General features: G+C 35.4%; 1 protein-coding gene across 5 annotated transcripts in view; it reads right to left on the reverse strand.

The window, feature by feature from the left end:
• The window catches only part of LOC141345017 (adhesion G protein-coupled receptor L2-like), a 171,921-nt gene that overhangs the window by 88,095 nt on the left and 59,593 nt on the right, over positions 1 to 24,233 (reverse strand). For all 5 annotated transcript variants that reach the window (XM_073849914.1, XM_073849911.1, XM_073849912.1 and 2 more), the window contains exons 3-5: positions 18,151 to 18,364; positions 11,200 to 11,309; positions 5,678 to 6,478 (exon numbers count right to left, since the gene is read on the reverse strand). In XM_073849914.1, the coding sequence (XP_073706015.1) occupies positions 5,678 to 6,478; positions 11,200 to 11,309; positions 18,151 to 18,364 (1,125 nt within the window). The remainder of the gene's footprint in view (positions 1 to 5,677; positions 6,479 to 11,199; positions 11,310 to 18,150; positions 18,365 to 24,233) is intronic.

The raw sequence follows: 24,233 nt of genomic DNA on the forward strand, positions 1-24,233 counted from the left end.
ATATATATATATATATATATATATATATATATATATATATATATAAGCTCTATTTAGATTTGGAAAAGAATAAATGAGTTAAAATAAAGTCACTAAAGTCTATTTGTTCTTCATTTAGCTCAATATTTTGTCACAGTCTTGCATTTTCAGATGCATTTTCATTTCTTATAAAGAAGCTCAACACTCAAAAAAAACAATAATAACCTCTGTTCGCTTACATTATCATACAAATTTGTATGAAATGGCAGGAGGTGATTTTGACCTACAACAGCAGACAGAAATCGTGTTGTTTTAGTGTCTATATTGAGAAATTTGGGAAAGCTCAAATCCTCTATTCTGGCTTTTCATTGCACTCTGTTCATTTCACACGCATGCCCTTGTAAATCAGACGTGTTTCGTATCGGCCTGTGCCCTCGTGGAATTATAAGAATTGTAAAGGAGGATTATTAGGAAGGATTTAACACTCTCTGTTCCTCGACTCGCAGTAGCATTTCAGGGTGTTGTTACGGCAGTTAAAGAGCACAACGGTGTCCCTGGTACTCTTTTAAAAGCTGGAAATTGTGCTAACATGTAATTACCTAAAGTACAACTCACCGTTGAGGCATAATACGCAGCTCATAAAATCTGGTAATGAGATTTAATGGCTCCCTTAGACGCATCTCGCGTCATCAGTTTCGGATGGTGTAAATTCTACGGATGCTTTGCGGCAGGTATTGCTGTGGGGCTTCACCGCGCTCCCTGTGATTATTAATGCAAGCAACTAATTTTATCTCTGTGCTCAGAGATCAGGCTCAGAGATTCCATTACAGCTAAAGAAACACTATTTACATTTTCATTTAAAGAAAATTATTTTATTGCTATCAATACTGAGAACTGAAATATACCATAATAGCTAGTGCAGAAATATTATATAACATTAACATTAAATGAATGGCAAGGTTTAATGGCAACAAACAAGTGCTTTGTGTATGTTCAGCACAAGCTCACTAATGTGAAGCTGTGAACAGGAATGTCTAATTATACTTTCATTAACACAGCAGATGTCCTAGTTTAAGCTCTGGTTTCATAACCACAGTAGTGACGGAAATGAACATTTGCATTAAGGGGAGAAATTTGCCTTAAATCGATTTTACCTTTACAATGCCTTTTTCCTAATCCCCTTACGGTTTGATGCTGACTGTTATTGTACTTGGTTTGATACTATGCAGTTACCTCTACGAGATTTTGTATTCTAAGTTTAATAAAAAAAAAAATAAATAAATAAAAATGCCTTTTTCTAAACTTATTAAATGTATCCTTCATCTTTTGTCAAATTCTTAATTTAATGCAATTCAATTAGAATAAAAAGAAACCATAGGGCGTTACCAATCTAATAAATCAGCATCAACAAAACCAACTTTGTACTGAAAAGGCGGCACAGAAGCAGCATTTGAAACTGCTTTTAGGTGCAATTACAGAAGCTGTTTAATGCAGCTCAGTTGTGGCATGATAATAAATTAAAAAAAATTAATTAAATAAACAAAAATGTCAACTATCTTTATGAGTGAGTCATTGAATCATCCATTCAACTGATTTATTCAACATCTGATTCTTTTTAACATTCAGATATCAAATTTAAACTAAAATATAATTTTATTAATTAATCCGTTTGATCCCAAATTTGTCCCAGACTTGAAAATATCCAAATCAGTGTTACTAGTATTTTCAGAATTTTTTTTTTTTTTTTTGTGGAAAAGTGTGTGAAAATTAGTTTTATATTCGGTCACAATCGTGGGATAATGTGTATACTGAATTAATGTGTTTCTCCAGTCATAAAAATGGTTATATATCTTAGCCCAGCTATTTTAATCTGTTTGATCACAATTCTAGGGTTTCTATTATGCATAAAAAAGCCTTATACAACATTGATAGGAATACTGAGATAAAAGACAAAAATATATAATCCTCAACATATTTCAAAATTGTTACTTTATTGTAACATATATCATCAAATTGTTATAACAGTGCTACCAGTATTGCAACATCAATGGTGTAGCTAATTTGTAACATTAGAACTTCTGATTTAGTGCAATAATTTGTCATTGCAACATTTTAGTTCAATCTTCACTAACAACTGCGTTGGATTTATATTTATTTATTTGTGACCGTCAACATGTTTACTCATCCTATGACCACTCTCAACAAAACTGAATATATGTGAATTTACAAATTAAAACTAGACACCTTAGAGACAATGTGTACCAAAAATCTTTGTCATATCTTTATCTTAACATACTTTTCTAGCCTTGTTTTTGAGCTTTGACGCAGCCATCATCTCATGGTGCAAATAGGAAATAAACTGCTCTGGTCATGTGACAGTTTGCACTAATCATGTGAAACTGCACATATTTCATTGAGACCCTTGAGACCCTTGAGACAAGAAGTGCACTAAAATGTCACTCAGTAAAGTGTTTAGAGCTATCAAAATGAAAACCTTTTTTACGGTCACAATTGTGACTGCTGGGACTAAATGGGTTAAAAAGATTACCATTTAGTAAATTAAGATTAGTAGAATTCAAATTAGTAGAAATATTATTTAATCATCTTTCTAAAGAAGATAGTCAATTATTGGCGTAAAACAACATGGTTACCAATATTTTCTGGCAGCGACTGCAGGTATCATATTTGATTCTTTTGTTCAGATTTGTATTGTCATGGTCTCTCTCACTTCCAGACTCTTCACAGCTCAAGGTCTCTTTGTTTTGACAATGGGTGATTTCCCAGAGGCCAAGGCAGGTTGCTGTTTATAACCATGGTAAATGCCAGCTCACTAACTAGTTTGAATTCGAACACCATAAATGATGCAACAAGGTACAAGCACTCCACAACTACAAACAGGATATAGCAGCTGGACAAGTGTTTAAAGACATGATGTAAACATGCAAGAATGAATGAAGCAAGCCTGGAATTTCCTGCAAAATGTGACCAAAATTTGAATTCATACTTAATAAATTGGAGTAAGGAAAAAACAACCAAAAAAAACACTGCCCTGGTCATCCACTAATAGCAATTATGATAATTCAGTTATTAATTACATTTACATGTGAGTGCCAGAGTGAAAATAGGCTGAATGCAAGCATTCTCTGTCATGCATGGTGGGCCAATTTTGCAAATTTAGCAAATTTGGTGTGTCGACTTAATTGTGGCTTGCAGGAGGGAAAGAAGGATCCAGGAATTTCAAGGCTCGACCTTTGCATGCACACGGCTGAGGACAGCAGACAGAAGTGGAAACAATCAGACCTAGTGAAAAGGGGTTGAGCTGCTAAAGCACAGCAGGAACCAGTGCCACCACTTATCATAGTTTTTATGGGGTTATTTTTGTGCCACACACACAAGGGTATATTTTGAGCGTGCAAAAAGCATTGTACATACAGTGAACTCAGTTTCGAGCAAACTAAAATCATTTGGCATTCTTGTGACTCCATTACATGTGCAAGATCTCACTGGCTTTCTCTTCGTACATATTGTGTGCTCACAGCATTCACTGCTCATGTGCGCAATGGCGCATAACACTGTGCCAGATTTTCAGCCTATGAGGGATGAGGGGGGAAATATTGATGACTGGGTAAATTTTTTAGAATAAAGTGTCACCTTGCCTTTCTTTGCAAAAAGAGGCATGGTTTTACAAAACAATAATTCTTTACACATGTGCCTTTCTGCACATGAAACACTCTTGCATGCACACAAAAATAATAACACTGGCTTTCTGTTTGATTATTCTTCGTGCTAATAGAGGAATGTAGTCTAATGGCTCACAATCACATTTAATGGCTCTTGATGACTGATCGTTTCCTCTATGGCAAGTGATTCTTCAAGCCTTGTTATAAGGCAATGATACATGCATTTGGCCATGCAATGAATATCCCCTTCAGATTTCTGGAGAAACCAATGGCAAGTTGGCAGCTAGCTGATAGTATGGATTTTTCTATAGTGAGGTCTATGCTAGTCTTATCACATACTGTGTAGGTAGAGGTCTACGCTTGGCAGCAATTTTCACATGGTTATGGCCATAATAGATAGCTGGGTCATTCTGTGTCAACTCAACCAGTGGTCCCTGGCTCAAATTCTTGATTCTGCTAATATTTTTGTTTTTCTGGAGGAAGATAGACATGTACAGTGATGAAAGCCAAAATATTAAATGTCATGGATGAATATTTACAGAGTAATCCACTATTTTGTAGAGAGGGGTCAAAATGGCCATTTTCAGAGATTCAGAGCCAAATTAGAAGAGGGTAAAATGACTTTAGTAAGGCAGGATCATAATGTTTTTCTTACACAAGGATTGGTAGGTCTGGCAGTAAAATCTTTTAACTTTAGCCATCTTTGTTGCATTATGTGCCAATGGTGACCATTCAAAAATGGAGAAAAAGGCCATTTTCAAGCTTTTCTTCAGAGTTTGCATGTCAGTAACTCAAGCAGTATGAAAGCTATCTTAATGCCGTTTTAGATATTGGGTCTTAACAAACTTTCCTTTTGACATCTTCATTTTTAAGGCCCTATGTGGTTCGGTTCTAGAGATATTGACATTTCAATATGGCTCCAGGAGTAAATTGTTAAAATGTATACATTTTCAGTGGTCAAAAACCAAATGTGGATCAATTTGCAAAAATATGATACTTTCTTTTAAGAAAGAACAAATAATGCTGAAACTAGAGATGTATCTTGTTTGAAATTTCACTAGAACCGGACCATATAGGGCCTTAAAAATAAAGATGCCAAATGAAAAGCTTTTTAAGACCCAATATCTAAAAGGGCATTAATATATCTTTCATAATTATTGAGTTACGAACATGCAAACTTCAGAGAAAAAACGTGAAAAGTGCCGTTTCCCCATTTTTGAATGGTCACCATTGGCACATAATGCAACACACATGGCTAAAGTTAACAGATTTACTAACAGACATACCAATCTCTGTTTAAAAGTGACATTATGATGCTGCCATTTTTCTAAAGGCATTTTTAACCCCTTGTAATTTGGCTCTGAATCTCAGGTGAAAGTTGCCATTTTAACCCCCCTCTACAAAATATTGGATTACTCGGTAAATATTCATCCATGACATTTAATATTTTAGCTTTCATCACTATACATGTCTGTCTTTCTTCAGAAGAAATACTAACAAAATCAAAGCTGAGCTGGAGACCTCAGCTGTCATTGCTTGAGGCTTAATGCAGCCAATAATAAAAGCACATTTCATGCACATGCTATACATTTCCCTTTACCACACACTGAATGATATTGGGATTGTCTAAATATATTGATATTTAGACCAGTGGGAACAAGTTAAGACCATTTTTCTCTAGGCTTCTCAGATGCTTTTGTGAAACATGGCAATTGTGAAGATCCCCCTGCAGCTCCCATTCTGAGCTGATGGGTTAGATTCACAGGGTTACGGCTGTAATAGAGGGGAACACGACTGCACAGACTCATCAGCCACTTGAGTCGAGCTATTGAGGGCCTTTCTTGGCTCACTGCGATAATCACACAAAACAATAATCCCATGCACTTGAGCCATTTTGGTGTAGAGGACTCTTGCCAAAGATCTGTCCTCCACAGTACTCAAAATTAAAACCAAATCATCCATAACAGCCTACACTCTACAGACAAATCAGACTCTATAAAGAGCATAATGAGTCTTACCTTCGTCTGGATCAGGTGGGCCGAACTCCAAATTGTAACGTAGAATGTAAAAATTATTCCACACGTATAGCTGGTTATCCCTCGGGTTGTAATCCACAGCTGCGATGTACTGATACTGGTTCGGGAAGAGGATATTGACATGCTCCCCTTGCCCCAGTTTGGTGTTATACACATAGTCAATTTGACTCTTACTAGCCTCGCTTTCATTCTCCTCATAGGTGGAACGGACTACGTGAAGTATGCCGCACACCATGAAGGCATTGGAGGCTGAACGTTTGTCATAGACGGTATCCCACGTGGCCTCAAAGCGTAGAGTATATGGATTGAGTTGGCTGAGAACAATACGTCCGTTGTTTTGCTCGGTGGCGTAGATAACCCACAGTCCCCGTTCGTCGACCGCCAAGTCGATGTCCGTTTTGCCACCCCAGCGATACGGCGAGGTGTCGTGGTAGTTGGCATTGGCGACTATGGCCTCTCCGCTCTTTATCCGAGTCCGCAAGTCAAACTTGACGATATTACGCGTGCGTTCCTTGTTGAAGAAGATGGCCCCGTCGTAGGCCACAAACCCGGTTCCGTCAACGCGGTGTGGAAGCTTGTAGGTAGTCGTCTGTCGGCCGCTTCGCAAGTCGTCGAGTGAGGCGTACTCTATGAGCGTGTCGGTGCGGTAGGGAGTCCAAGGCATGAAGTAGATCTTGTCCCCCGCCTGCAGGGGGTCTTTGCACCAAGCTCCAGACTGCTGCTCAGCCTCAAAGACAAAGGCAGGATCTCCTACTGCTTTCAGAGTCCCGGGGCAAATAAAAACTGGGAAGAAAGGTCAAGAACGAGAGTTAGAAAAGGAACAGGAATGCACAATTCTATGCATACTTTAGATCCAATTCTTTGGGTATGTGTAAGTCAAACATGGATTTCAGATGCTAATGTACCACAGTGTCGAAACTGGTGTTGCGTGCATAGGCAAAAGAAAACGAGAGGTTAAGTGAGAGACTGTTTTGAGGTGGCCTTGCTCCCTGAGATTGTTCTCAAACAAGTTTAACTGAGAGGAACAGACAAGAGGGGGGAAAAAGAGGACGGCAAAAAAGTCCTGTAAATGAAAGAAGATGAGAGATACAACGCCAATGGACAGATAACATTCATTTGGGAGTATCTACGTATCAACAGTATGGGGAGGGATTGTCGGATTGGTCGCAAAAGCCATACCTTCGAAAGTAAACACACATACATGGATTATGTCTGAGGAAAGAACCGACGACACATGAGAGGCGGGAGGAAAGGACACGAAGGTCGAGGGAACAGGATGACAATGCTGTTCAGGACAGATAGGATGGCAGCCAAAGGGGAAGAGTCTTCGCTCATGTCACTGAGGAACCAATGCGAGAGCGAGGCCTTTGCCAAACGCGCCCGTCTCTAGTTGTTGGTCCGGTTGGAAATGCAAAGTCTGTGGTGAACAGCATATCACATGCAGATGGCTACAGATAGTTGGCCTCTCTCTCCCATCAATACCATTGAAGGAAAAAGCCAAATAAAGTCCAGCCAGTGTTCATTGTACATGAACGCTGCAAAAAAGCTTTTCTTACTTAGATTTTTATTTTGTCTTGTTTCCAGCCAAAATATCTAAAAATTCTTAAATCAAGAAGGATTTTCTAGACCATTAAAAATTGTCTTGTTTTCAGAAAAAAAACGTCAAAATTAGGTGCGTTTTTGCTTGAAACAAGCTAAATAATTAGCCAATGGGCTAAGAAAAATAATCTTGTTTTCTGTTTGAAATAAAATTGGCAGATTATTTTGCACCTAATTTTGATGTTTTTGTTTTTTTTTTTTTTTTAGAAAACAAGACAATTTTTAATGGTCTGGAAAATCCTCCTTGATTTAAGAATTTTTAGATATTTTGGCTGGAAGCAAGACAAAAAATCTAAGTAAGAAAAGCAATTTTTGCAGTGAACCAACTGTCAAAGAGCTTATCTCGCTTAAACGTGAAGTGTGCGATTGTTGTAGCACTGAATAGAACGGCAATAAAAATGTTTCCAAACAGGTTTTCAAAACTGGTTTTCCCTGTCTTAAAAACAAAAAGGTCCCACTTTCGTCTCACCACTGGTTGAGTCAAAGTTGGGTTAGTCTAGACACTTAAAAACAGAGAGTAATGTGTTGATAACCCCACGGTGTTTACACTTTGCAGGGAATCACCTTGGAAAATGGATGATATTATACAAATAGACCATACAATGCAAAAAAATGCTTTTCTTACTTAGATTTTTTGTCTTGTTTCCAGCCAAAATATCTAAAAATTCTCAAATCAAGAAGGATTTTCTAGACGAGTAAAAATTATTTTCTTGTTTTCAGAAAAAGCAAGTCAAAGCAAAATAAAAAATCTTATTTCAAACACAAAACAAGATTATTATTCTTACCCCATTGGCAGATTATTTTGCTTGTTTCAAGCAAAAACGCACTTAATTTTGACTTTTTTTTCTGGTCTAGAAAATCGTTCTTGATTTAAGAATTTTTTGATATTTTGGCTGGAAAAAAGACAAAACTCTAAGTAAGAAAAGCATTTTTTGCAGTGTAGAAGTTCAATATCTAAGTTCAATATCTATGAATGACGTGTATAAAAAGTGGTTGATTTTGACATTTTAACCTCCAACCCAACATTTTCTGGGCTTGGGTATAATAAATCTTGTCCATATCATGTAGGCGATGGGGTGGCAGGGGGGGAGCAGTGGGAAGGGTTCGAAACCATACAACACAAAACAAGGAGCTGAGGACTGAGAGCCAGAGCAGTCATTTACCTTTTTGCTCCACTTCTATTTTGAGCCGTGGAAAAACAAGAGAATGGAAAGAGCGTCAAGGGAGAGAAAAGATTAGAAGAGCCCCCCTCCCCAAAAAAAAAGCCTTACATTTACATATACAGGCCAATACGTTTACGTCAAAGAAGAGACCATCCAATGGGAAAATTTAAAGCATATGCAGAAAAAAAAAAAAGAATGTTCAAAGAAAAACGCTTAGGGACAACACCTGTGTTACTGAGAATAAGGTTTAATTAATCATGTTGCTATCAGTGGACACCTAGCAACAAAGAGAGAAGTTAGCGGTTAGAGAGCAGGAGAAAGAAAAATGACAAGATAAAGCGGTAGACAGATATTAAAAGGTATTTTTAAAAAGACATTAACATTAATTTCCATTCATTCAAAGAACGCAGAAAATATTCTCTTATTCTCTAAGATTATATTATGAATCATACCTTGCCACAAAATAAATAATACACATACAGGCAAGTATATATTAAATATATATTTGCATTTTTATTACCTCATATTGCACTCTTTAAAAGGTTCTTCACAGCAATGCCATGGAAGAACCATTTTAGGTTCCACAAACAACCATTCAGTCAAAGTTTCTTTAAAGAACCATCTCTTTTACCTTTTTATAATCTCAAGAACCTTCTTTCGCCACATAGAACCTTTTGTGAAACAGAAAGGTTCTTCAGATGTTAAAGGTTCTTTATGGAACCATTTAGACAAAAAGGTTCTTCTATGGCATCGTGAAGCACCTTTATTTTTAAGAGTGTAATTCAGTATGAATAGTTATTGAAATGTGCTTTTTTGGGACAATTTAAGTGAATTACAAAAAATGCTGAAAATCTGGAATGAAGGAAGAGGCATAGAAACAATCTTGGATCATGAATATTAATTAAGTGAGAATGTTTGCACACTAATTTTCCTGAAAGAGAGAAGGATTAGCGCTGAAACGGCCATCTATTCAATCCACTGCCAAAGAAACAATCTGACTTGCAAGCAGGCTTCTGCTTGGTTTGTAAAGTAGTCATTAAAATGAAAAGCCAAGCAAAGCGAAATAGTTTCGAGGTCTAAGATTTTATGTTTTTGAAAGATGTCTCACAAAGGCTGCATGTGTTTGATCAAAAATACAGTAAAAACAGTTTAAAATGTAGCATTACTAACGTTTCTATTAATACACTGTAAAACGTAATTTATTCCTGTGATCAAAGCTGAATTTTCAATGTCACACAAAGCTTCAGAAATCATTCTAATATGCTGATTTGCTTTGATACTTTGATAAATCGAGTTATTTACCATGATAAATGCATTTACTGTAACTTTTGATCAATTCAATGCATCCTTGCTGAAAAGCATTGTCCAACCCAAAGTTGGGAAGCTGAAAATGTTAATGTAACAACCAACAAAAGTACAGATAAAATGCAGAGAAATATCAGACATTCATTCTTTGAAAAAAAATAAAAAATAGATATGGTCCCTCCAACAACCATCTGAAAAACACAGAGGCTTTCAAAAGAGAGACAAACACAAGAAAACAAAGCATCTGTAGAATAAATGACTGAGATGACAAAATGTTTTATTCCTCAAGGATGCAACGGCCATTAGCTGCAAAACTGGACAAAGAATCAGAAATCCACAAGCTGAGCTGAAGATCTTAAACGCAGGGCAAGCACGTTTTCATTTAATCATTGAAGGAGAGACATCGGCACGAAGCTAAACGCTGAAACAGATAATGGCTCTGTTCCAAGTCCTAATGAGCTGCTCCCTGTATACACTGTATTTTAAGACTTCATTATCGCACTCCTAACACGCCAAGTGTTTGTCAGAATCTATGGAATATTAACAGCAAATAAATGTAATATTGGGTTTGTCTTTTGTACTTTTGCACTTATTAGGTTATAGCGTTACTTTCTTGGCAACAAGGTAACTGTTAACTGCTAAAGAATAACTTAAGATATTTCTTTTCATTAAGGATGTTTCCTAAGAGGAGCAGCTCACTATGTTTTGGAATAGAGAAATTAGGATAAAACAATAGGCTAAAACTCTCAACCCATTAGTAAGGTCACTATGTACTTTTAATTGAAGTGGTATATTATGTGTGGGGTGCTATTACTTACTCAACATCAAAACATGGGTCAAGGAGCATCAAAACAATGTTGTTTAATCATTTATAATAATGTTATATAATACTTTATAATAATATCAATTCAGTATTATTTTTAGCATTATTTCTAGTACCACAGAAAAAATATCATTCGGTGTAACAGTTCATATGCCAAAAAATCTTGTCAGGCCTATTTAAAAACAAGAAACATCAGATGACAAGGCTGTTTAAGGAGCACTGTCCTTCAATTCACTAACAGAATAAGATTTAGTATAATCACTTTTTCATTACATTAATATATCTGTTACGCTGAATGATAATGCAACATTATTTCACCCATATTTTGACATTTTATTTGAAATGTATACATTCTACACATATATACATGTATATATAAATTTAACTTGACGCACGTCTCATCTTTGAGCCATATGCAGATGAGGTTTTAGAGGTTTTTGTATTATTATTTTAAAAAATCAACAACTTCAACATTATGTGCCATGGCAAATTCCAAGGTATTACATTTTTTATTAGTCTGCAAACAATTTACAGTAGATTAAACAAGATAAAAATGCAATTATTATTGTTTGGTATCATGCGCTGTAATTCAGAATATGAGTAAGATGACTTACTGTATGGCACACATTCATACTGGACCTCAAGGTACTTGTACGTCCCAGGACATGGATCTGGAAAGACATCCGAGCCAGTGATCACAACACACTGTGTCCGATTGTTACACCTGAAACACCAAACAAAATTGAAAGAATTAACTAACAAACCAAACGCTGATTAATACAAGATGTTCACCAAGCTGATACAATGCTCCACAACAAGCACCATAGTCTCCACTTAAAGCGATAGTTCACCCAAAATTGAAAATTTGCTGTAGGGGTGCTCCGATTGATCGGCGGTAATCGCTTTGGGATGTTTGATTGGCGGTCTCTAAAGGCCGATCTCATAAACCGATCTAAAGCTTGCAGAATTAAAGTGACAGCGCATTGCTTGCGGTAAATATGAACAAGGATTGACACGAAAATGTCATTATTACACCATAAATGCATACAATTAAATTCTTGTGTTCATATGGGTTTTTGGCTAGATTTAAAGGAAAAGAGCATTTATAGATAAACAAGGCAATAATAGATGGCACGCGTGGAGGTAGGAAAACAAAGTTCTTTATTAACAACAGGATTGCTTGTAATAAAGATTTAAATGCAAAAGGCAGTAGAACTGACTGTTTCTGTCAATAGTCATTTTTTATTTAGGATGTTTGTGATAACATAAGCAGTTTAAATGTTTTGCCACTTGCTTGAGCATATATAAATCTAGAACATATGTGACCCTGGACCACAAAACCAGTCATAAGGTTAAATTTTACAAAACTGAGATGTATAGATCATATGAAAGCTCAATAAATAAGCTTTATATTGATGTATGGTTTGTTAGGATAGGACAATATTTGGCCGAGTTACATCTATTTGAAATCTGGAATCTGAGGGTGCAAAAAAATCAAAATACTGAGAAAATCACCTTTAAAGTTGTCCAAATTAAGTTCTTAACAATGCATATTACTAATCAAAAATTACATTTTGATAGGTTTATAGTAGGAATTTTACAAAAAATCTTCATGGAACATGATCTTTACTTAATTTCCTAATGATTTTTGGCATAAAAGAAAAATCTATAATTTTGACCCATACAATGTATTTTTGGCTATTGCTACAAATATACCCCAGCGACTTAAGACTGGTTTTGTGGTCCAGGGTCACATATAAATATTAATATATAAATCTAGAAGTAAATAATGTGTTGCATATGTTTATTGTGTTTAAACTCACCTATGAAAAATTACTGTACTGTGTAAAAAAGTAATCACAATGCTGAAAAAGCATTTTCAATTACAATGTTTGGATTTGAAATCAAAATAAAAGATAAACGTGTTTGTGGAAATCAAGCTTGTGCTGCGTGTAAGCTATTGTGCAATAATTGCACGATTCTAAAAAAAATGCATGATTAAACATTTAGGTGAGAAATATATATTCTTGAAAAATGTCTAAAAAAAATCCACCTCCCAACTTAAAAAATGGATTAAATGCTTAAAAATCCTGATTAGAGTTTCACTATAAATAATTTAAAAAGTTCTTTAAAAAGATTGGTATCGGTGACCGGATCAGCAGATACTGCTTTCTGTGATTGGAAATCGGTGATCGGCCTCAAAAATCCAGATCGGAGCACCCCTAATTTGTTGTTTATTTACTCGTTTTCTGGATTACAGGTAATAAAGCTATAAATAATATTCTGTTTCTTGCACAGACTGGTTGTTTCGTTTCATAGGACTTCAATATATCATCAGGAGCCATGAGTATTCATTCTGTGTTGCCTGATATGCTTTTTTTTTACTCTCAAAATCACAGCAGCCATTGACTTCATAGTTGCCATTGCCAAGGACCACAGTTTCAGCTAAAAAACATTCTTAACTGTTCTACTAAAAAAAAAGAGGGACCTACATCTACATCTTGGATGGCCTGGGGGTGACTAAGCTAACAGCACATTTTCATTTTTGGGCGAACTATCCCTTTAAGTCTACTTTATGGTGAAATTTATTGGTGAAATGTATTGGAAAAATAAAAACAAAGATTATTTAAACTGATATAATATCTAGTGACAGCCCTAGTTAGTTCATCTAGACATAGTCACCACTAGTAAGCTACTAAATATATTGTAGAAACCTACATTTTCTGTACAGCTGCTTTGCAATGATTTGCATAGTGAAAAGCGCTATACAAATCAACTTGAATTGAATTAAATGATGGATTAAGTTTAATACTCTGGAATGCTGGTACAGAAAATTACTCTTACAACATAATTAAATAAAAAAAAAAGATCTGATATCACTTGCTATTAGCTGTTCTGCAATTACTGGCCAATATTAAATATAAAAAGTCCAATATTGACTGACTACAATTCGCCACCACTTCATGCTTCTCTAATAAGCAGAGAAATTAATAATCAAATAAAGTTTGATGAGATTCCCCCCAAAATCAAACAAAACCAACCTGATCTTATGAGACACCTATTTCATATAAATAGGCACAATGTGATTTGTGTTGAACTTTCTAAATTAATTGTTCAAAAAGTTATGAATTGCATACAATTTCAATTTGCCACATTGTGTTCAACACGGTTTTGACTTGACATTAGTACCTCACCAGACCTTTTCCCACACTTTTCTAGATTAGTTATGCGTCCGTTATGAATTTTGCTTCTGCATGAAGACATCTTGTATCATTTTTATTAATTGCACTTTCCTTGCATCATGTTATGCATGCGCTGTGTTAATACATGCTTGCACATCCTCGTGTTAACCACAAGACAGTTTGGCTTTAGGCTAAGCAGGAAAAAATATATAAATTAATTAAGAACAAAAAATTCATTAATTCTAACTCAGGGCCAACTACAATTTTTTTTTCTGTCAGTGAGTATAAAACAGAAAAGAAAAAATAGTGCAGAAAACCCTAAAGGACTTTCAAATCCTCCAGCGCTGAACATAAATACAACCTGAGAAGTTCCTCTGTGGAGTCATTCATAAGTAATGGTAAATGATGACTGAATTTTCAATTTTGGCTGAACTAATGCCATGTTGTTTTCTGCTAGTTAACCCTGACGACTGAATGAGCGGCATTGCCAGTTAAACCCCTGAACGCTGAGAAATGGATAGTAGTTCCAGTTTTGGGGCTTTTCGTATGGTGTTTAACCTTGGGTTATTGTCTCTTTAAACCCTGATAGCTCCAGAGCAGGGTTAGCCCCAGGGTTGCCAAGGCTGCGGTTTTCCCGTGGAATTGGGCTACTTTTAAACTGTTGTTGCTGGCTGTATCTTTTCCCCCTGTAGGTTAAAAGTTTGACATATTGCACAAACTGTATTTGACTAAAATGCTTTTATTAATATATTTTACTCGTTTTATATTCTACCAATGCTAAAAGCCGTTCTGGATCATGAGTTTTGTGGGGAGGGCCACTGGTAGAGACATCTTTACTTCTGTATGAATACAAACTGTTTTGTAATGATTACAACAAGGCTATACAGTGATTTACAAGTTAGAACCAGATAAAAAAAGTTAAAGACAAACTTTAAGTTGGCTTGAGAAAGCCAGACCAGAAAGTTTAAAAGATTTAAGTTTGAAATAGTTTGAAGTTTAAAGTAGTTTTAAAAGCTTAAAGTTGATAGATAGTTAGCACGTTTCTATCATGATTAGTATGTTGTTAGCATGATTAACAAGTTTCTAGCATGATTAGCATGTCACTAGCATGTTGCATGTTGTTTTTGGTCACACAGATAAGACTTGGGCATAATTCGAAACCACAAAGCGTTTACCTTTATTTTTGCATGCTCACAGTAAAAACAGTACATTTGTGCTTCTGTAAAATAAAGCAAACAAACAGGATGCACGTTCTATCATCTTGGTTCTTGGTTTCTTTGAACTTGAAATCTGTTAATTATTTAAGTCAGAAATATTTCGCATATTTATACCTTTCATATATAGACCTTTTTCCTGAGTAAACGATGAGTGCCGCCATTACGAATTCTAACGTCAGATTGAATGCTTTTCAGTTCCGGTCTCCATAGGAACCCATTCAAATAGCGTCCATGTGTTTTTAATGTAGCTAACGTCCGCAGCTTCGTGTCATCAAATGACGGTCATTTCGACATTGCAAAGTGATGGCGCTATGGCGCATTGTGCTATATGTGACCCTGGACCACAAAACCAGTCTTAAGTCGCTGGGGTATGTTTGTAGCAATAGCCAAAAATACATTGCATGGGTCAAAATTATTGATTTTTCTTTCATGCCAAAAATCATTAGGAAATTAAGTAAAGATCATGTTCCATGAAGATTTTTTGTAAAATTCCTACTATAAATGTATCAAAATGTAATTTTTGATTAGTAATATGCATTGTTAAGAACCTAATTTGGACAACTTTAAAGGTGATTTTCTCAGGATTTTGATTTTTTTTGCATCCTCAGATTTCTGATTTCAAATAGTTGTATCTCAGCCAAATATTGTCCTATCCTAACAAACCATACATCAATAGAAAGCTTATTTACTGAGCTTTCATATTATATATACATCTCAGTTTTGTAAAATATAACCTTATGACTGGTTTTGTGGTCCAGGGTCACATATAAACATTTTAATATGTTTAACATTAGAATATACGGAATATGTGCTAATTTGACTACAAACAATGGAGAGCGGAAATGCAAAGCATTCTTTCAGTTAAGAGTCGGACTTACTTCCACGTTCAGGAAAAACGTCTATAGACTATGGTTGCATTTAATTTTTATGACAACAAATTTTATTTTTAATGTAACTTAAATATACATTTTTCATCATCCTGGTGACCTATTTTTGACCAAGGGTTTGAAAACCTGTGCCCTAGGCTGCAGTCCATGCAGAAACTTGTAAATGATGCTCTTATAGTTGTTGCATCACCATTTAGTGACGTCAGTAGCTGCGTTTCCATTACCCTTTAAATTGCGCAAATTGAAACTGTGAGTTGAAAATACACCTAATGGAAACGCAAAAACTCCCATATATTGCAAAAAAGTTTTTACACTTACATGAGGTGGTTTTTCAGGCAATTCAAAAAAGGAATATTTCGCAAAACAGCAATGGAAAAGTTTTTTTTTTTTTTTCGCATTTACAGATCCATTCGATTAAATATAGCCAAAATCCCACAAAAATCCGTTGCCATTATCGCGAGAGGAAAAAAAAAAAGTTTCATTCGCATAACATCGGTTAATGGTAGGGTCATAAATACGCATTTATAAAACAGCGCCAAAGATTTGCGTAGATCTGTAATGGAAACGCAGCTACTGAATGTTCTGGGTAAACTGAAATTGTATTGTCAGTGTCGGTCACAACGCCTTTTGCCTGCTGTTTTGAATACGGCAATTATTCATTTACAAATTAAAGAGATAGTTCACCCAAAAATGAAAATGTGATGTTTATCTGCTTACCCCCAGGGCATCCAAGATGTAGGTGACTTTGTTTGTTCAGTAGAACACAAAGATTTTTAACTCAAACCGGTGCAGTCTGCCAGCCTTATAATTAGAGTGGATGGGCACCAGACCTTTAAAAGTAAACAAAAACATGCACAGACAAATCCAAATTACACCCTGCGACTCGTGACGATACATTGATGTCCTAAGACACAAAACGATCGTTTTTTGCGAGAAACTGAACAGTATTCATATCATTTACCACCTTTGATACACAGCCACGTCCATCTGTCCTGAGCACAAGCTTTTCATCCGGTTCATTACACGTACACGCGCTCTGGCATAGTATACGTAAACGCCGGAAGGGGAAATCTGTGAAAAGTCCCGGATGAGTTTGCGCAAGCAAACATAATCTCTTAGCTTTAAATTGGTTTAAACAATCAGGATAAGCGCAAGTAATTACCATTTTGAATAGCCGCTATACCCACAATCTCTGTGCACTGTGTAAACAATGAGTGTTGTATACATGCGACAGATCGCTTCCGGCGTTTGCGTATTCTACGCCAGAGCACATTCACATGTCTCGAGCCGGATGATGAGCTCGTGCTCAGGACAGATTGACGTGGCTGTGTATCAAAGGTAAAAAATGATATAAATACTGTTCAGTTTCTCGCAAAAACCGATCATTTCGTGTCTTAGGGCATCAATGTATCGTCACGAGTCGCAGGGTGTAATTTGGATTTGTCTGTGCATGTTTTTGTTTACTTTTAAAGGTCTGGTGCCCATCCACTTCAATTATTTGGCTGGCAGACTGCACCAGTTTTCATTAAAAATCTTCGTTTGTGTTCTGCTGAGGAAACAAAGTCACCTACATCTTGGATTCCCTGGAGGTAAGCAGATAAACATCATATTTTCATTTTTGGGTGAACTATCCCTTTAAGCACTGGTAGAAGCATTTTCTTTAAAGCTGCCTAGAAATGACACGTATTGTAAAATATACTATACAAATAAATGTGACATGAATGCATTATCAAAGGAGCCCTAATATCTGGTTTTCTTTAGATATACACAATCACAAAACCCAGCAAGCAGTCACCAATCTGTGTGAGTTCACGCATTTAGTCAGATGAGAACCTCTTCAGAGAGCCACTAATATAAAAAGACGATATTGACTCAGGGCTGCAGGTATATTGCCAGGCTCTGCCATTTCAAGTAAATGGCCAGCTCGTGCAAAAGCAGAAATTAAACGTCAAATTTAGGCCGTCCTGAAAGCAAAAGCATATGTTTCATTGTGGGGAAGGTCTTGAGTATTTCCTCAAACTCCAAACTAACATTGACAGAATGGAATACGTCAAACCCTAACGAGGTTTGGACAAATTAAAGTGGACTAACACAGGTGGCGTTTATTTATAAAAGATTTTTTTTTTCATTCTCTGGAAGAATTTGAACTTGAGTTTTCACTAAAAAGAACAACCACACAATATCTGCCGAGCAAAATTCAGCATCTACAAGCGAATAGGAAACGAGGAAATAGCATCCACATTTGGACTACGGGCAATGCTTGGCAAGCGGTCCTTTACCTTTGAGATACGATTTTATAGGCATCCGGGAGGTAGCAATTAATGTTTTCCATCTGGAACGGGTCGGCGTCGCATATCTTGTCGTCTGTGCGACCGTAGTTGGCCGTTTCGATCATGATGACATCACTCCCCGGGCAGCGCAGATCAATGGGGTAACCCTCGCAGGACAGCTCTCTCCGCACCAGACCGAACGGCAGAGCTGCACGACTGAAGGCTAAAAGAAAGAAAGGAAGATCAGAGATTAGACAGGAAAAACCCAAAACAATGCATCCTTGTGAAAGACTTTGAGTGCAACCTTTTTGAAAACGGTCTCTGTGATATTTAAATAGGCCAATCCTGCTTTCGGTTTTATTAATGCATTTTGATTTAAAATTACACAATAAGTAAATTTACTTTGTTTTCATTTTGCACGTTTTTGCATGCGGAAGTAGGCGATTAAGTAAAATCTACACCCTTTTTTTGTCTAAACGGTTGCATAAAAAACCTTTAACATCTGAAGAACCTTTCTGTTTCACAAAAGGCTCTTTGTATCGAAAGAAGGTTCTTCAGATTATAAAAAGGTAAGAACCTTTGACTGAATGGTTCTTTGGGGAACCAAAAATGGTTCTTCTATGGCAGAACCTTTCAAACCACCTTTACTTTTAAGAGTGTACGCAAGTAAAATTAGCATAGGAAGTAAGTAAATTTAACATGTACACTTAAGAGTTTGAGTAATTTCTACTTAATTATTTTGAGTTCACCCTGCAGTCCTCAAGTACAATTCACTCCCATGCTTTGTAAGTTTTACTCAAACATCATAGCACTGAAATACATGCCATTAAAGCATGTTGTTCACTTGCAAACATATGCAAGCAAGTCGACAGCTCTTTATTGTTTTTAAGGTTATATGTTGACTCAATGTAGTTACTAACCAAATGAACACAGAGCTCTCAATACTTGGCACAAGAAACACAATGACGGTAACAATCAGTGAATAGTTTTTGAGTATGAATGGGTCATTTTGAGTAGAAAATCAACTCTAGATGTTACAAAACAGCAAGTTACTTGACCTAACAACAAAAGCAAACATAAAAGTGTAAATACATCTCGAAAACAGCAAAAAATGTAACCTAAATGTAAATGTAACAACAGGATCATTTACTTTCTTTGTAAAAATAACAATTTCAAGTTGAATATACTAACAAGTTCAAGTTCATTCTACAAGCTAAAATTCAGTACTACTGTAATATTGATTTTAAAACTATGAAAAGGCCTATTTTTACCTATGCAATGAGTAAAACTCATTCATTTAACCATAGAAGCATTATGTTTAGTACTAGAAAATTACTAGGCAGCTACAAGATATTTATCAGCTGTAATATAAATAACAAACGGCTTCCATTTTAACTGCAAGCCCAGATATTTTGATATCTGCTCCGCCAGACATTACTTTACTTGCATGAAGTAATAACTCGGTTTGGTGTCATTTCTAAAATTACAGACTGCACTTTTAGCGCGCATTATGTCTACCGCTGCCGCTGTAATGTCATAACATTATTCTTAAATTGCATCAGCCTGATTCCCTGAGACCTGTATGGACTAGATGGGTCAGCATATTTCTTTTTGGTCCTGCAAATTCACAATTTACCATATAAACATGTCAACAAAAATAGAATCGGTTTGTCCTGATATCTGCTATTAATGCATGTCGCCAGACAAATAACCAAGACTTGTGCATTTACCTCATATTAAACTAGCTTTGTTTTGCATCCTCGCAAAGCCATCATACTATTAGATATGAAAAATAAAGACTCGCGTGCCGTGCAGAGGCTATGGTTATGACCATATGGCTGGTAATATTTCCTTAAGATGCAGGGAATGTTGTGAGGTGTGGGAGGACAAAGTAGATGATATTAATGATCAAAATATAAAGAGGCGTTTTCTGTTTCCGTGCCATATTTGAGATATTAATGTAATGCTGCACAATGAGCTTTCCAGACCACATGCTTTCAAAATGCAAGCAGAGATAGAAGTGCAATACTAAATGTTGGTGATGTTAAAGGGTTTGATATAGAGACACCAAATTTGCTGTGCTTTAAATTGGGACTGTGCTCTAAATGTGTGCCAAAGTTCATTACTTGTTAGGATACACTCTGCTTTAAAAGGTTCTGCCATAGAAGAACCATTTTCGGTTCCACAAAGAACCATTCAATCAAAGGTACTTTAAAGAACCATCTCTTTCTTACCTTTTTATAATCTGAAGAACCTTCTTGTGAAACAGAAAGGTTCTTCAGATGGGAAAAGTTCTTCATGGAACGATTTAGACAGAAATGGTTCTTCTATGGCATCGTGAAGCACCTTTATTTTTAAGAGTGTAGGATTCAAATGGCTGTTATAGACTCCTACTTGTGAGAAAAAAAGTGAACAAACTCTATGTGCCTACACATCTTCAGTGCAAGCAAAAATTATGGGGCTAGCCAGTAATAGAACGCCCAAAAAAGATAAATGAATAAAAACACATTTCCATTACTTTTTATTTCATTTTTTAAAACATAAAATACTGAAATAACTCTTACCTTGCGATAACACTCTGTATTTTTATCATTTTCAAATCCCAATGACAAATTTCTGTTCTTGTTTTTAGCATAAACTCACTTAATTTTGTTCCATTTCTCAAAAAACAAGACTTTGCATCTTCATTTTATTTCTTATGTAAATGCGTCTTGATTTTAAGCCACCAAGAGAAAACAAATACTGAGAAAAGCTCTTTATACACTACCAGTGAATAGTAAGATTGTTCATGCTTTTTAAAGAAGTCTTTTCTGCTCACCAAGTCTGCATTTATTTAATCCAATATACAGCAAAATAAACATATTTTTACTATTTAAAATAACTGCTTTCTACTTGAATACATTTTAAAATGCAATTTATTTCTGTGAACAGAACAGCTACATTTCCAGCATCAATACTCCAGTCTTCAGTGTCACATGATCTTTCAGAAGTCATTCTAATATGTGATTTGCTGTTCAAGAAACATTAACATTATCAATTTTTAAAACAATTGAGTTCATTTTTTTAGGATTCTTTGATGAATAGAAAGATCCATGAATACTGCTTATATATCACCAGTGCAAGCAACAATATTGGGTTAAGCACTAATAAAAAATTTCATTTTTAAAAACATTAAAATGCTGAAATAACTTTTACTGCGCCTTGTGATCACACTGCAAAAATGCTGTTCTTCATCTGTATTTTCAAACCCCATTGACAAATTTTTGTTCTTGCTTTAAGCATAAACTTACTTAATTTTGTTCCATTTTTTAGAAAACAAGACTTTTTAATCTTCATTTTACTTGAGTTTACTTGAGCACTGTAATACTGAGAAAAAGATCTATATACTCTACCAGTGGACTGGACAGTAAGATTTTAATGTTTTTTTTTTTAAAGAGGTTTCTTCTGCTTAACAAGCCTGCATTTATTTGATTCAAAATACAGCAAAAGCAGTAACATTGTGAAATATTTTTACTATTTAACATAATTGCTTTTTACTTGAATATTTTTTTAAATATAATTTATTCCTGAAATCAAAGGTGAATTTTCAGCATCATTACTTCAGTCTTCAGCATCACATGATCTTTCAGAAATAATTTGAATATTTGATTTGCTATTATCAATATTTAAAAAAAAAAAAAAACTGAGTAATTTTTTTTTTTTTTTTTTGATGAATAGAAAGATCCACAAAAAAAGTGGTTGTGCATAACTGGTTAGGATATGATTCAATGAGCTGTCATAGACACCTACTTGTGAAAAGTTCCACAAACATGTGCTTTCACATCTCCGGTGCAAGCAACAATTATGGGGTTAAGCACTAATGGGACGCCCAAAAAAGTTAAATGAATAAAAATGCAGGAAAAGCACATCCCAAACTTTGAAAAATTAACAGTTTTAGGAACATGTGGACATTTGAAGATTGCGTTTAGACAATTATTCAGACGTTCTAAACATTTTTCTCCATTTTTATGACTCCTTGGCCACAAAACTGATATGGTATTGTCAAAGCAAAGTTGAAACTCTAAACATTGTGCATGCTCTGTTAAATAGGATTGTTTCATCTTTTTGTATATTTCTGCTTAATACAAATAATGCATTTTATTTATTTTCTGCACTGAGGTGTTTCATGATTTGTAGGTTATTACCCAGCTATCTGAGCTTCCAGAACACTTCAGTGTCAAATGTTTCCAGTAAATGAAAATGGGAAACATGAACAACCCATCTATAATGATTCTACGGCTGTTCTAAGCCACCAACAAGAGAAAATAAATAACGGCCTGACATTGCGAGGCCACAGACGCGTGACAAAGTGACAGAAAAAAAACAAACCTGCCAAAATGGAAATGCATATCACTTGAGTAGGAAGCCCTGATGAATACAGAGCAAACAGATTCCCTTAGTAAATTAGTATTACGCTTAGTATTACACTACCTTGTGGTCACTTACTCAGCCTAATATAGACACACTGTGCATATTTCTTATCAGCCATTTACAAAGTAAGATGTTTAGCTGCTGAGAGTTTTTTTTTTTTTTTGGATGTGTCTAATTGATATCAGTTGCACCACATATGAGACCCTGGACCACAAAACTAGTCATAAAATTGAGATTTATAAATCATCATAAACATCATAAATAATAAAAATAAAGAAGCTTTTCATTGATGTATAGTTTGTTAGGTTGGACGATATTTGGCTGAGATGCAGCTATTTGAAAATCTGGAATCTGAGGGTGCAAAAAAATAAAAAATATTGAGAAAATCGCCTTTTAAAGTTGTCCAAATGCAAGTTTTGGTATATTTACGGTAGATAATTTGCAAAATATCTTCATGGAACATGCTCTTTATTTAGTATCCTAATGAGTTTTGGCACAAAAGAAAAATGTATAATTTTTGCAATGTATTTTGGGCTACTGCTACAAATATACCAGTGCTACTCAAGACATATTTCATATAATAAATTTTAACTTATGCTTTTGATGGGTTTTATTTAGAATCTGAAATCACGCAACAACCAAATATGTGACCCTGGACCACAAAACCAGTCATAAGGTTAAATTTTACAAAACTGAGATGTATACATCATAAGAAAGCTTTCTATTGATGTATGGTTTGTTAGGATAGGACAATATTTGGCCGAGATACATCTATTTGAAAATCTGGAATCTGAGGGTGCAAAAAAATCAGAATACTGAGAAAATCACCTTTAAAGTTGTTCAAATTAAGTTCTTAACAATGCATATTACTAATCAAAAATTACGTTTTGATATATTTATAGTAGGAATTTTACAAAAAATCTTCATGGAACACAATCTTTACTTAATTTCCTAATGATTTTTGGCATAAAAGAAAAATCAATAATTTTGACCCATGCGATGTGTTTTTGGCTATTGCTGCAAATATACCCCAGCGACTTAAGACTTAAGAAGGTCACATATGTTATTGGAAAATATTTGCAATTTTGCAGACCTTTTATTTCATGAAGGTCTCTAGATAATGCATGTCTGCTTCATGTGCATAACGCATCCTCTACCATAGCTGAATTACATCACAGCACATGTAAAGTGTCAAATGTTTGTCAATATGCATTCATCCCAACACACGCTTTGCTTTTATTCTTCATATGTAAAGCAAACCTTGAGCTCCCACCAGAAACACAAAAAAGTTCATTTAAACATAAGCACTTAAAGCTTTCACTAAATGTCTTTGCTCAAGTATTTGAGTGGAAATTAACAAAGAACATAAATCCTTGCAGTATGAAGTGTATTATTATTTATTTGATCGTGAGAGGTAGACAGGAGGGTGGATGCGTGGCTCTTTGCTCTCACAGACTGAGACTCTGAGGACTGAACGTGCTGCTCCGGATCCACTCCGGGTTTTACATTTCGCACTCACATCCCATCCACATTCAGCAGACAGAGAGTTAGTGGAGCCACAATACTTAACACTGCACAAACAGTGTAGAAATATAGCTTTTTAAAGTTTTTAGCAGTTTAATCTACACTTTGCACTATTAGTTAATAGTCAGTATTTAATATATTGTGCAGCCCTAATTTAG

This window comes from Garra rufa, chromosome 10, assembly GCF_049309525.1.
Source record: "Garra rufa chromosome 10, GarRuf1.0, whole genome shotgun sequence".
NCBI lineage: Eukaryota > Metazoa > Chordata > Actinopteri > Cypriniformes > Cyprinidae > Garra > Garra rufa.